The sequence below is a fragment of the Siphateles boraxobius genome, unplaced genomic scaffold (genome assembly GCF_051911475.1).
Source record: "Siphateles boraxobius isolate OS27281-9 unplaced genomic scaffold, OSU_SipBor_1 25, whole genome shotgun sequence".
Classification (NCBI taxonomy): domain Eukaryota; kingdom Metazoa; phylum Chordata; class Actinopteri; order Cypriniformes; family Leuciscidae; genus Siphateles; species Siphateles boraxobius.
The window spans coordinates 37,385,937-37,400,009 of record NW_027508866.1 but is presented as its reverse complement, the minus strand read 5'-3'; the positions used below and the strand labels follow the sequence as shown (position 1 = coordinate 37,400,009).

Sequence of the window (14,073 nt, the reverse complement as noted above, 5' to 3'; positions counted from 1 at the left end):
ATATTTATATTTTATTTTTAGCTTTATTTCGATAAACAGAAATGTTTTTAATAGTTTTAGTTAACAATGACCCTGACACCCACACACACACACACACACACACACACACACACACACACACACACACACACACACACACACACACACACACTCACACACACACACAGTAGTGGTGATAAAAGCTCTAGCAATTATCTCGGCATGCAAAAACCTTCACATGCTCTTTCTGAAATTGGCTGAAATTCAGGTTGTTATTCATGGAAAAATCCTCCGCTGAAGCTCTCAAAGATCTGATGACATTTTACATCATTGTTGTCGAGTTCTTGTCCACGTGACATTTGCAGTGCATTTCAGATTCAGAGATGAAAGTCAACATTTATAATTTTGATTTGATTTAAGATTTTTAACTAATATTTATAATTTATTGTTTAGCTTTTTTCCATTAACACTTGTTTTTAATAGTTAACAATACCTTGATTTATATATATATATATATATATATATATATATATATATAAATCATATATAAACCATAAATAATATGTCATATAAATCATAAATCATACATAAATCATATATAAACTAATATATATATATATATATATATATGTTTGATTTCTTGTGCACGTGACTTTTGCAGCGCATTTCAGATTCAGAGAAGAAAGTCATGGAGCAACAAGAATGTGAGTAAATTACGATGTGCGATGTTTGAATATGTAGAATCATAAATTAGATGAGATTTGGGAGCTTTGTAGGGGAAAATAATGACGTGTTGTACGGGTGAAACTCGAAAAATGTGGACATTGTGCAACAGTTCATGTATTTCAGTAATTCAAATTAAAAGGTGAAACTAATATATTTAGTTTATATAACTATATACATATGCATGATTATCCTTTGCAGAGGGCCGACATTTCTGTATTTAAAATCCTTTTTTTTTATTGATTTCATGTAATATTCCGATTTTCTGAGATTTTGAATTTGGGGTTTTCATAAACTGTAAGTCATGATCATCAAAATTATAACTTTTGCACGATATTCAAATTTTTTGAGTTTCACCTGTAGATTGATCTATTTGGCATATAGTGCAAAAGTCATATGGGCGTTTGATTTTAAGGATATTTACCTGGCATCAGTGAAGGGCACGGCGAGTGAATTAGGCGGGTTGTTCTGGGCTGAAGTTTGAGTGACGGCTGGAGAAACCGGGCCCAGACTGTGCACCAGCATGGCATTACTCGTCACCTGCAGGTTTGAACTGCCGTACGGCCCAAACACGGTTCTGTTCATCCCCAAAGACAAGTAACCTGAGAAAGAGTCATCAGACATTTATAACCCAAGACTGAATGAAGATAATTCCCGCTCGTATTATATAAAATCTTCTGTAAGAGTTCTGTAAAAGTCCAGAAGTCACGTAATACTAAAGTTCAGACTGTCTGAATGAAGTCTTGCCATTAAAGAGCAGGAAAAACTGGCAGTAAAAGACTCCAGCAGAGAACTAATAATCAAGCTGAGCGTTTCAGGCGATCAGAGGCTGTTCTGCCCTAGAGATATACTTATTCTCCTTCCTTGTACAACATAGACCAGGCCAGGCAAGTTTATTTATAAAGCACATTTCATTCACTATGGCAGTGGTTCTCAAACTTTTTCCGTTGCACTTTAAACCTTTAAAAAAATAAAAATGGAAAGATTTATAAAAAAATAAATAATTTTAAAAAAAGTGCAATGAAAGACACCTGCAATAGTTTCACTTTGTAATGTCATTATTTCATATAACAGTAAGAGAGAATCATAATACAGAACTGAACTTTTCATTTCAATAAACAAAAATAGTTATTTTTCACAACTGGCAGTTTTACTGTGTGATTTTCCCATGGTGATCACACTGTGTCTGTGCTGTTCTTTCAGGGGCTGGGATATCTATTGGACGTCTCCGATGGACCGATTTTTCCCTAAACTCTTACAGGAGGAGCTCTAGGACTCACGGGTAACCTCGGGTTCACAAACCCATCAGTCCAAACCCAAAAACTCATAAAGAACAATTATTGGTCTGTCCGGATGCGTATCCTGAATACTCAGCTCACAAACACATGCTCGAACACTGTTTTTCTAACGTTCCCATTAAGTTGTGATGTTCTGAAAATGTCCAGTTCTTAAGGCGAGACACGGCAGGCAAAAACATCGTTTTTTTTCACTGGTCAATTTTGAGATTTTGGGATATTGGTCTTCAATAACATGTCTTCTTTCAGACTTGTGGTGAAAAAAAGTCAGAAATACACATTTAGGTCTTTATTTTACTACACTTTGTCTGTTTGCGACTGTAGATTGCTCATAAATTCATCAAAAGTTGTCGTTATAAATCACCCCTCTGCTCCGCGATCGCAATCTGCACCCTGTCATCACACACACCGTTAGAAAGCTCTCTCTCTCGTGTACAATACTGCCGGATCCAAATATGGTCATTTCCTTTTTATCAGCAACCAATCGCAAAACTAAAAGGGGGGATTTTACTCTAAATGCGCAATCTCATTGGCTGATCCTAAATCTTTAAAGCCCGTTTTCTCAAAATGACTTTTCTCTCATACTCCAAGTCCGAAATCTCCACTTCAGTGGAACCTGTATACACCAAACTTTCCAGTCTTGTACCTAGTTATATTATGATGACATTTACAGAGGGATTTGTAAATATATTATTCCTAGCCTGATTTATATAACATTTTATTCTCAAAAACATGGCGAAAATCATTTTTTTAAGGCTATTGGCAGTATATTCTGATTTACAGGATAACAAAAGTAGATATCCATAAATCCCTCTGTATTTTTTCCCCCATCTAATATGTGAACACAATGAAAAAATAATTTTGAACCTGGCTTTGTCCAATACTCAGATTTCGTTTTTTAAAATATATGCAAAATAGCGCATATTTAATTAGACAATGCCTCATTTGCATATTTAAACATTAAATTACAGAAAACTTGTAATACATTTTTTTCTCATCTTAATGTAGGTAATCAACTGGCAAAGTTTCATGGTGATATCTGCTATCTCTAGAAATATATATATAATTATATAAAATCTGCTATATTTATAAAAAAAATTACCCTATTCACCTGTAGTGTCTCGCCTTAAATGTAAACCGTTAAGTGAACATTCCATTCTTCAGGGATTATGGAAATGTTACTTTTAAATGTTCTCTGAACATTCCGAAACAAGTTGTTACATTTAAAATACGTCATCCAACTGAATGTTTCAGGTTAAATAATATTCCATGAATAACGTATAAATAATGTTTTTGTGCTAACATTTTGAAAACATTATTACAGACCAGATAACGTCGAACGAACGTTCTATTAATGTTACTGGAAGAACGTTTGTTCATAACTTTGCCTTCTGAGAATATTTCCTTGTTACTGGTTATTCAACCTTTGTGGAAGAAACGGTTTTATTGTTTTCCTGTTGTAGATTAGAAGCAACTTCACCAGAATGTCTTAAGTTTGCAAATTACACATAAAGAATGCAGATATTTCACAATCGTTTGCAAAGCACAAGAGAATAAAGATGGCCTCTGCTGTCTTTCTATGCTTAGCAAATTAATATATTGAGTTGAATATTGTGCATGAAAGTCGTCATTAAAAGAAAGTTGTGCTAGTCGTTTCTTTTCTATTGTGTTGTATCCGAGTGAACCGCTTCTGGAACAAGAATAAATGTGGGCGGGACTTGATTTTGTCCGTGGGGAATTCATTGGATGTTGTGGTTTTTTGTTATTGGTGGATCTCATGTGAGTGACAGGTTGTTCAACATTCCATAAAAAAAAAAAGAATTGTCCATTTTAACTTCATGGTAACGTTATATGCAGCCAAAATAATTATATAACAGGCAGATGGTTGAGATTTTGTTTAAATAGCATCAACAATACTGAGTTACAAATCACAAATCAATCCGTAAATTTCAGCTATCAATTATTTTTGTACAGCAAACTCAACATTTAATTTAAACTATGAATTTTTTTAAATAATTATTTACTGGGGCTTCTCTATCAAACAGAAACACATGAATAGTCATGGAATTCCTATAAGCCAGAGAAGTGTTTCTGCTCTGTTAAGTAACGAGTTTCTCTCTCTGCTTTGGTTCCATGGCTCGTTTATGTACAAGTTTCTGCTTGGTTAGTCATCAAAAATATGAGAGCGAGGGTTTGGGGGAGAAGACGTGGCCTGAGCTGCTGGACGGTATAGAAATGAAATATATCAAGTAAATCTGTGTTTTTTGTGGAGGACGAGACCAGATGTAGGTTTATGATTATGACACTATCAATAACGGCTCACATCAACTAAATCAAAATTGAACTAAAATGACACTATTGTCTTCTGTAGAGCTGCTTATAGCAGAATCTGAATATCTTTCATAATTGATGATATCGAAACTCTAATTTTTTCGTTTATTACTGTGAAGCTGCTTTGAAACGATCTGTATTGTATAAAGCGCTTCAGAAATAAATATGAATTGACTTTAAGTCAACATAAAAATGTTCGGGATGCACGATATATCGGCCCAGCATATCGGTATCGGCAGATATATGTTCATTTTTTATGTTATCGGCCTGATAAGAAAATTTGGCCGATATATTAAAACCGCGAAATGCTGATTTTGAACTGCTTGAAATATGATTGAAATCACTTCAAAAAAAGGAAAAATACAGTTCAGTGCAACATGTGCAGCGCAAGTCAGTCATATCGGCTACATAAAATTATAATGAGAACATCACAATTGTGTGCTTGTGACATGGCTTTCAAAAATTATATAAAAATTTATGAGCCGATATATCGGTTATAGGCTTTCAAATATAAAGAAGTATTGGCCAAAATTTTCATAATGGTGCATCCCTAGAAATGTGTTCCAACTCACTTTTCTTCATGATTTTACCAATTATTAATTGATTTAATGGTAAAAATGATTCTATATCAGGCATGAATGATGTCGGCAGGAGGAAAGTCATTTTAAAGCACACCAGAAGTGTAAGTTAAGAAAGTAAATGGGTTTCATGTTGACTTTATTAACCTGTATTATATACATAGGACTGGTTAAGTTCAATTCAAGTCCACTTGTGATGAAATACCTGTTATATCTGCGAGAGGAATTAAAGGTTGGAAGTGCTATTTAAATGTGAGTGGTGATGTTGGATTGTCCCTTATCTAATTCAAAGCATCATGTCTGGTGTTGTGGCTCACTGGACTGAGCAGTGTGGAGCGCAGGGATGGAGATACGGCCTATTTCATCCACACTGTGGACGTGTCCCTTTTAAATTATGAACATCGCCTGCACTTTCATGTGAAAGCTCATTTCTGCCACAGAATACAAAAATAAAAAGGAAAATGTGGTAAAAAATAAAAAAGGTAGTTGTGACTTTTTTCCTCACAATTTAGACCTTTTCTCAACACAATTACAAGAAAAAAAGTCATAATTGTGAGATATAAAAAAAGTTGCAATTACCATTTTTATTTTTTATTCCATGGCAAAGAAACGACATTTGTAGATGTAAACTCTCAATTAAAAGTGTATAACTTGCAATTGCGAGATGTAAACTTGCACATATGAGGGAAAAAAATCTGAATTGTGAGGTAAAAAGTCAAACTTACCTTTTTTATTCTGTTGCGAAAACAAACAAACAATTGCGATATGCAAACTCAAAATACAGCAGAAAAAAATCTGAATAGCGAGATGTAAACTCTCAATTATGAGTTTATATCTTGCAATTAAGAGATATAAACTCGTAATTTTTTTTATTCTGTGGCAAAACAAAAAATAACAGAATTGCCGGATGTAAACTTGCAAATGCAAGAAAATTGGTCATAATTACCTTTATTTTTTTTATTCAATTGAGAAACGTAAACTCAAAATTCTGAGAAAGAAGTCAGAATGTAATCTCGCAATTATGAGGAAAAAAGTCTGAATTATGAGATAAAAAGTAAACAAGTTTCCATACTTTCAAAGCCATTGAAAACGCCAGGATTTTCTGTCACTGCAAATTCTATGCCTTTAAACCTGAGATTTTCTTGATTTTTTCCTACCATTGTCCGTGCAGCTGGGTCGAACAGATTGCTTGGAAGAGGATGCTGGGAGTGAAAGCGACGGAGCTTGATGACATGGCGACTGCGGAAAGCCCAACTTCCCATTGATCAGCACCTGCCGGCGGAGACTGAGGGCCGAGCTTCCAGAGGTGGAGTCGGGATGGAGTGATGGGGAAGAGGAGTGACCCGTGTGGATCCTCAGCTGAGGGACCTGAGCCATACTGCATGGAGAAACCATCAGATTACAGCCTTTCCCGTTCATGTCCGTCACTGCTCCGATGGGGCGACACAAAACATCATCTTCAGATTTATATGTCAGTCACCTGGTGAACATGAAGTCTAGTCAGTTTTCAAACGAAACCGTATTAGTGTGGACAAGGCCTAAATTATCCACTTTTACATTGTTTTAATTAGATTACATTAATCATTCTTAAAGGTCAGATCAGGTATACAGAAAAAAAAATTGGTGTAGAAACAATTTTACCTCAGAAATTGCTGGAAATTTCACAGTAAATTACAAAGAAAATACAAGTACACAAGTAGAAAAACAGTTTTTTCTTGTATGTATTTCAATTATCTTTTTTATTCGCAATATTTTTTACAGTGTAGGCAGGAATAGTTAACTAACACTAACTTTACCACAGAAGGTCAAAACATACCATGGTATGATACCATAATTGTAAGGGAATTAGGTGAACTACAGGAAAGTTAGAAGTGACTAGCTGGATAAATAGTAGGGCTAGTCATTGTTTTGACGCTCAGGGTGAACTAAACAGCATCAAAAAATATTTGCAAAAATTAGATGAATATTTTTAATGTTAACAGTGAGACAATAGGCCTACAGTATGGACCCTTTTCACATTCAGTGTTTCTCAGAAGCGGAAGTCGTCATAGTTGGGTAAACGTCTATAGCGGTGAATGAGAGACTACATAGAATATTTTTTATTGTTTACCCATTTGCTCACATAGCAAAAGAAAAACTCCATAATAGTGTTTCACAACTTTCAAAAAGGGGGAAAAATAGAGAGAGATTGATAATTGCAGTCAGAAGAGAGAAAGATGTCAACTTTACTGTCACTCACACAGCCGCTGTATTATAAACAACGTATATTTCAAATAGAAACACTATTTAACTGTGTTAAATAGTTAATATTGTACAATACAATATAATATAATATAATACAATGTAGAATGTTATAAATTTACTTTATTTATTTATTAATATATAAAAACTGCAGGATTTGCGATGTTGATGATGGATAAAAAGCTTGTCTGTGAAAAGGGTCCATTGAAGATTTCGTTTTATAATTTGTTCGGTTTGCAATTATTACATTATTACGATTAATTTACATCATTAGATCATTAGAAACATTACATAATCTTACATCATTAGAAATTAGCCTAATAAAATCAATAATCTAAAATTAACGTTTTTTGATGACAAACCGAAATCGCGCTCTCACGATATCATCCCTGAAGCCGAGAAAACTTCCGTCTCTTTTCGCGCGCAAAATAAATTTCAAATGTATTTTACTCGTTTAATTTTAAATTAAAATGAGATCAACACACTTTACAGTACTTGATGAAACACGTCAGTTTAGCTTGTCCTAACTCCCACTGTGTTGGTGAACTCACCTGTTAAAGTCTCCTCATGACACCTTTGTGAAATAAACCAGTTCAGTCGATCTTTAGCCGCGGTGACGTCATCATCGATCGGGATCGGGATCGATCTCGGTGAGTTTCAGCAGAGTTTTAGCGAGTTTAAAGTGTGTTCATGTTGAGTGAATGTGATTGTGATTGTGAGCTGCTGCTGCCGCTGTTGTGTGTGGGTTGGTGATGGTTGTCATGGGCGGGTAGATCAGACTCATTTTGCCCTTTTGCCCCACAAAACCTCCATCATGTGCATGTTTGGCAGCATTACATCATCATGGCACGCTTTTTAACCTCCATATTTGGATTCGTTTGCGATCAACGCGCGGTATTTATGAGCAATAATTAAACAAGTGTTTGCCTACTGTAACTTGTTCAATAACTTACGGGAAGATTTTGCATTGTGCATTTTTTATATTCATGCAATGCATAACCTACTTAAAATAAAATACATAACTCATTTGAATGATAGTTGTTCTCTTTTGATGTCTAGTTTAATATAGTAATAATAATTATAATAATTAGTCTAATATTGAGCAATATTTTATAAAACATCTATCTTTGTTAATGTTAACAAGTGAAAATATAATGTTAGTTCACAGTGCATTAACTATAATGCATCAAAAGTTGTATGCTAACATTAGTAAATGCTGTGATTAACATTAACTAAGATTGAAAAATGCTGTAGATTAGACGTATTGTTCATTGTTAGTTCATGTTAACTAATGTAAACCTAATTGTAAAGTGTTACCGAGTCACCCAGAGTCTTGATGTTTTTTAATGACCAATTCTGAAACTTTTCTATCGGTTCCCCCAAATCCACCTGAGCCGGTCTGATGTGGTTTTGCTCTGATACCTGTGTGTTTTCGGTCCGGACTCCATGTGCTGCACTTTCACTGGCACTTTGAGTGTTTGCTCAGTGAGTTCTGCTGCTTGTTCTCATGGCAACATGGTTGTTTATTCTACAGGAGACTTGAGCGAACGCAACATCTAATAAAAGCCCTGTATTATTACATGATTCAGATGGAGATGCTGTTGGTCTGGATGTATTGATGCCAGTCTCTGTGAGTTCAGAGTTACCAAATGTGAATTAAATGCTGGCCTCTAGTGGAAATCACAGGGCAGAAAGTACTGTAAGATTATGAAAAATGTGTTTACAGGCCTGGATTCGCTCACTTCATTCATTATATTCTAATTAGGGGGTTTGTGTTTTACTCTTTAATAATCTGTTCACACTAATGCAGAGCTGAGACTGGATTGTCAAACAGTCACTAGGTGCAACTAAACTTTTGAAAGGGTTTTATCATGAACCCAATATGGGCCGATACCAGTGTAAACTAAATCTAATCTATTCAAATGGAAGTTTTCATTCATTGAAATAAAGCCTGAAATATAACAAAATTAGTAATGCAGATAATACAATAAAAATGAGTAATGTAATGGCAACTAACTGAAATAACATGTTTTTTATTTCGAATTATTAAAACTGAAATAAAAATATAAAAATGGCAAAAGCACAAAGCAAAATGACTAAAACTTAACTAAAATAAAATTAAAATATATACTAAAATACTAAAATTAACATATACTAAAATGACACTGACCTTAATTTAATGCTTAAATTAAATGATCACTTATTTGCTATGATAATACTTTACAAAATTCACCAAAAAGAAAACAAAAACTTTTGGTGGGTTCAAATATTGAACTAAATTATTCTCAAAATTATCAATGCCATATGAATTGCATTGCATTATTTAGCCATTATAATGCTAATATATTTTTAATTGCATTGTTTAACCATTATAATGCTGATATATTTTTAATTGCAGTATTTAAAAATGCTAATATATTTTTAATTGCATTATGTAGCTAAAAATGTTGCAATGTTTAGCTCTTTTTTTACTTCAGTTGCAAAAGGTTTTCACAGATCTGAAACAAACTACTGTAAAAAAATACAGCGAAGAACCGTGTTTCAATCTTTCAAAGATCAGTTCTTAAAATAACCATTTTATCGTAGTGTGAAGAACATTTTAAAATGTGAAATGTGCAAATATAAACTGATTCTGATATCTTCAGATATGTTCCTGCTGGAGATGTTGTTGGTGCTTGTGTCTCCAGAAGAGGGCAGTGGAAGAACAGACACCACAACGTTTTCATCTGAATTCATTTCCATATTAAAAAAGAAGCATCAAATCACCTTGTCAATCTATGTGTGTTTCATGAGAAAGGAGTTGTGTAATAGCAGGTCTAGCACATGTCTTTCAGCGTATGACCCATTATATGATTAATGTCAAGCTCTGCTAGATTCATCAGAGAGCAGGAATTATTCCTGTCATCATTCACATTGAGGCATTCAGTATTCAAACACAATGGGTGTTTATGGAGAGCCCGAATGCAAAAGTTCATGAAAACCCGTACTCGATAAGTCACAGACATACAGACGAAGGTGCTTCGCATTGACCTCTCAGATCATGTGCTGTATCTAAAGGTTTCTTCATGAATATAATGCTCAGACACCGAGAGAATCTCTCCTGTGATTAATCGAGAGCGCGGCACCGTTTTAAAGGCTCCGAGAACTAATTTCTGCTGGATAATGTCACACACAGTGTGAATGTCACGGACTGAAGGCCCGTTCACACAAGAGCCAAAGGGATTTCATCATTGCATTGTTTAATGGGTTTAGTTTTAACTCTTTCTGTGGCCATTTTCCATCACTTCCCCGCCACTGACGGAAAATTCAAACATGAATGCATTGGCATTATAATATTTAGCATTTTTAATTGCATTATTTATCCATTATAATAATGCAATGTTTAGCACTGTTTGCAATTGCAAAACACTACTTTTAGTGGTTGCAAACGTTCTGAATCATTTTTTAAAAATCGGCCTGGACAATATCAGTCTATCACTAAATTAATAACTTGAGTTGAACAGATACACTAGAAGAAATTAAAAGCCATTAAAGTCCCATGCATTGCACTCGTAATATCAACTGTATTTCAGTGAGAACTCCTGAATCATTAGGCAGAGATGGTGTTTTTAGTTTGAGAAACGCTTAGGACTAATATTCCCTCCTGTTATGTTGTGCGTTATAAAGACTATTGGACACACCAGCCATGAACCCACAATCCCTCAGACTACAGAAACTTCAGGATAGAGAGCACTTAAAGGTGCAGTGAGCGATTTCTGAGAAACGCTGTTAAAAGTGGATCGGAACACCAAAACACACTTGTAGCCAATCAGCAGTAAGGGGCGTGTCCAATCATGAGGGGGAGGTGCCTGTGTTGCAGAGCGTGTTTGTGAATTTGGGGGCGGAGCTTTCAAGATAGGGGTGTGGTCTTCTTGGGTAGGGGCGTGTATGTTTTGGTGATTACTGCACCTTTAATGACGTTAAAATGCAAATAAATTCAGATTATGTGTCATTTGCACAGCTTATTGAAATGCTCATGACATGGATCAGGTCACAATACAAAGTTCAGGACAATAACATACAAATACAGACAGACAGACAAATAGAATAAATAAACAATAAACTAAGCATGTATTCAAGAGATGAAGTGTTAAAAGTAATGTTAGATTAATGATAATATAATGTCATAATGAATTCAGTGTTGTGCTAGGCATGTAGAGTTATTTTAGTAAATAAGTCTATAGGTTTATTACATTCCAGTTTTATTTAGAAATATTGCCTTGGCAACTAGCTGAAATATTTTTATTTTATAGAAATATATTTTATTTTATTGCAAGTAATGAAAATATTTTTTAATGGTTTTAGTTTTAATAATTTTGTGTTTTTTATTTATATTTTTGGTAAGTATGTCTAATTGTCTGTATAGTTTTTATTAAGTTTTAGTTTATTTAGTTTTAGTTTAAACAAAAAAGAAAAATGTTGCCTTGGAATTAACTGAAATAAAATAGTTTTTTTAATTTATTATTTCAGGTAATGTTTATTTTATTTCAAGTAATGATTTTTTTAAAAAATTGTTTTAGTTTTAGTTTTACTTAACAATAATAACCCTGAAATATCTAAAAGGAAATATATTTCTCGTATTTTTCATATTTTTGTTGATGTTAAAGCTGCGCATCCAGTAAGACTTTACAGTATTTTATCTGTCATTCGGAAATGTGTCTAAAACAAATGCAACATTTACGTGTTATTGTTCTTACGTGTTAGAAAGACACCGTGACCCTCAGAAATCTTATCATGTGACTAAAGGCCAAAGAGAGACACATACGGATCTGAAAGATCATGAAATCTGCCTTCATTCTGCTCATTTTTCATCCTAAAACATGTCATGAAGGACTGGAACTGCTATTTTGAGTTATTTATGGTTATTTGATTTTGAGGAGCATGGCGATTGATCAAAGTATGATTTGATTTTGTTTTGTTTGCTTTTTATTGTTGCGGAGAGAGCGGAGAATCGACCTTAGAAAACTGTGTTTGCGAGCGCCGTCTTTGCACAAAACTCGCATTAAACATCCTATGAAATTAACCGTGTCAACATAGTTCTTCAAAATCCAATAAAATATGTCAGCACAGTTTTCATGAACCCAATAAAGTGTAATTTTAAAGCGAGCACTGTGTGTGTGTGTTCACAGTCGCAGCTCTTTGAGTCTGTGACGTTAAACAGCTGTTGGCTTCTAGAGATAAACTTCTGTTTGTGAGGTGTCATACACATAATCACCATCATCATACTGCAAACATTATTACTCAGTATTTTTAACTTGTTTACCAGTAAAAATATCTAAACATTCTTAAATCAAAATACTTTTGCTGAAGAAGCAAAATGACTGACAAAATTAAGTCTTGCTTTCTGAAAAAATAATATGAGTTTGTTCATAAAACAAGAACAAACGTCTGCCAGTGGGGTCAGAAAAATGATCTTGATTCAAAGGGAAAACAAGATTATTTTTTCTGACCCTATTGGCAGATTTTTAATGTAAAAAAAAAAATTGTTTTCAAAAATTGTAGAATATTGACTTCCAAATAATTATCCCAATGCATAATGTACTAATCATAGCTTAAGGTCTTCACTTAAAATTTAAAAAAATGTATATTCAGTGGATAAGACACATGCCTTTGGTGTAAGAGACCCGGGTTCGAAGCCACTGTGAGACACTTAACCCCTAGTTGCTCCAGAGGCGTGCGACCTCTGACATATATAGAGATTGTAAGTCGCTTTGGATAAAAGCGTCAGCTAAATGAATAAATGTAAATGTATCAAGCGAAAAATCTGTCGGCTGAACAATAGTGTATACGCATGCGCAAAGTGAAGGAAAACCGTTGGTATGGAGAATTAAAATGCGCATGCGCGAGCGCGAGTGGAGCCGATTCCCGAACCAGTCCAATAGATACAGTCAGTTGATCTGGGAACGCCCCCGGGAACGCCCCGTCACGTGATGTGAATTTAGCCCGTGGGGGAAAACATTGCCTTGGCGCTCATTGAAATACACGCGACAATCATGGCGAAGAGGTGCAGTGTCGTTTTCTGTACCGCCAATAAACAAACAAATTATGCATTGAAGTTCTACATCCTTCCTAATAAACACACAGAACCGGAAAGGAGGACAAAATGGCTACAAGCAATAAATAGTAGTGTAATACTTCTGTGAAGTTCTGTAATACCTCTATAGTACTTCTATAGTATCTCCCAAACTACTATAGTATTCCTATAGGATTACTGTAATATTTTGTCCTAAAATACTGCAAGATTCCTATGGTTGTTTTTCATAAGGGATGTCTCATTCACATTAGCGTTATCAGCTGAATTCTCGCTTGATAGGCCAATCACTACGGTCTACACACTCAATACACACTGCAGTCTGTGAGTTAGGGATCACTGTCAGCACAGTCCCTCGGCAACTTCGTACTACTGATCACCGTTTTACAAAAGGATTAATAGTTTGGAGTGAAGCATACGTACAATTGGTAAGTGACAAGGTTTTATGGAGTTATAGTATGCAACATATGATTGAGTTATATATAGGCTAATGTTACCGGTAGCTACTGCGATGTCTTACCTGGAGATTCAACCAGATAGCAAAATATGTCTGGAAACGACACCTCCGGCCATTTGCTCGGGTCATTGACCCAGTTTTCAATTAAATATGGGCAATCTTACCCTATTGCAGTTAATGTAGCAATATATCGTTGCCGATACACATGATGTTCGCTGTGTTTTCCCTCACGCCGACCACGACCCCCAACTATGACGCGTTGCCGACTGTATGAAGTTTTGACGTCACTTTGTAGGCCAAAACGCGGAATTGAGTTCCCTCCGGTTCCCTCGCCCTAAAGTCTATGGGTTTTTTGAATGGGTTTTTGCTAAATCGCCTGAAATAAGGTCTGTGGTTAAC

The 14,073-nt window shown here is 34.9% G+C and overlaps 1 protein-coding gene across 3 annotated transcripts in view; it reads right to left on the bottom strand.

Annotated features, from left to right (window-relative positions):
- The window catches only part of glis3 (GLIS family zinc finger 3), a 68,610-nt gene extending 60,680 nt beyond the window's left edge, over positions 1-7,930 (bottom strand). The window contains exons 1-3 of one of the 3 annotated variants that reach the window (XM_077243772.1): positions 7,699-7,930; positions 6,064-6,386; positions 1,127-1,304 (exon numbers count right to left, since the gene is read on the bottom strand). In XM_077243772.1, the coding sequence (XP_077099887.1) occupies positions 1,127-1,304; positions 6,064-6,325 (440 nt within the window). In that variant the 5' untranslated portion in view covers positions 6,326-6,386; positions 7,699-7,930. The remainder of the gene's footprint in view (positions 1-1,126; positions 1,305-6,063; positions 6,387-7,698) is intronic. The other 2 variants (XM_077243773.1, XM_077243774.1) reach the window with 2 other exon arrangements.
- Positions 7,931-14,073: the final 6,143 nt, after the last annotated feature.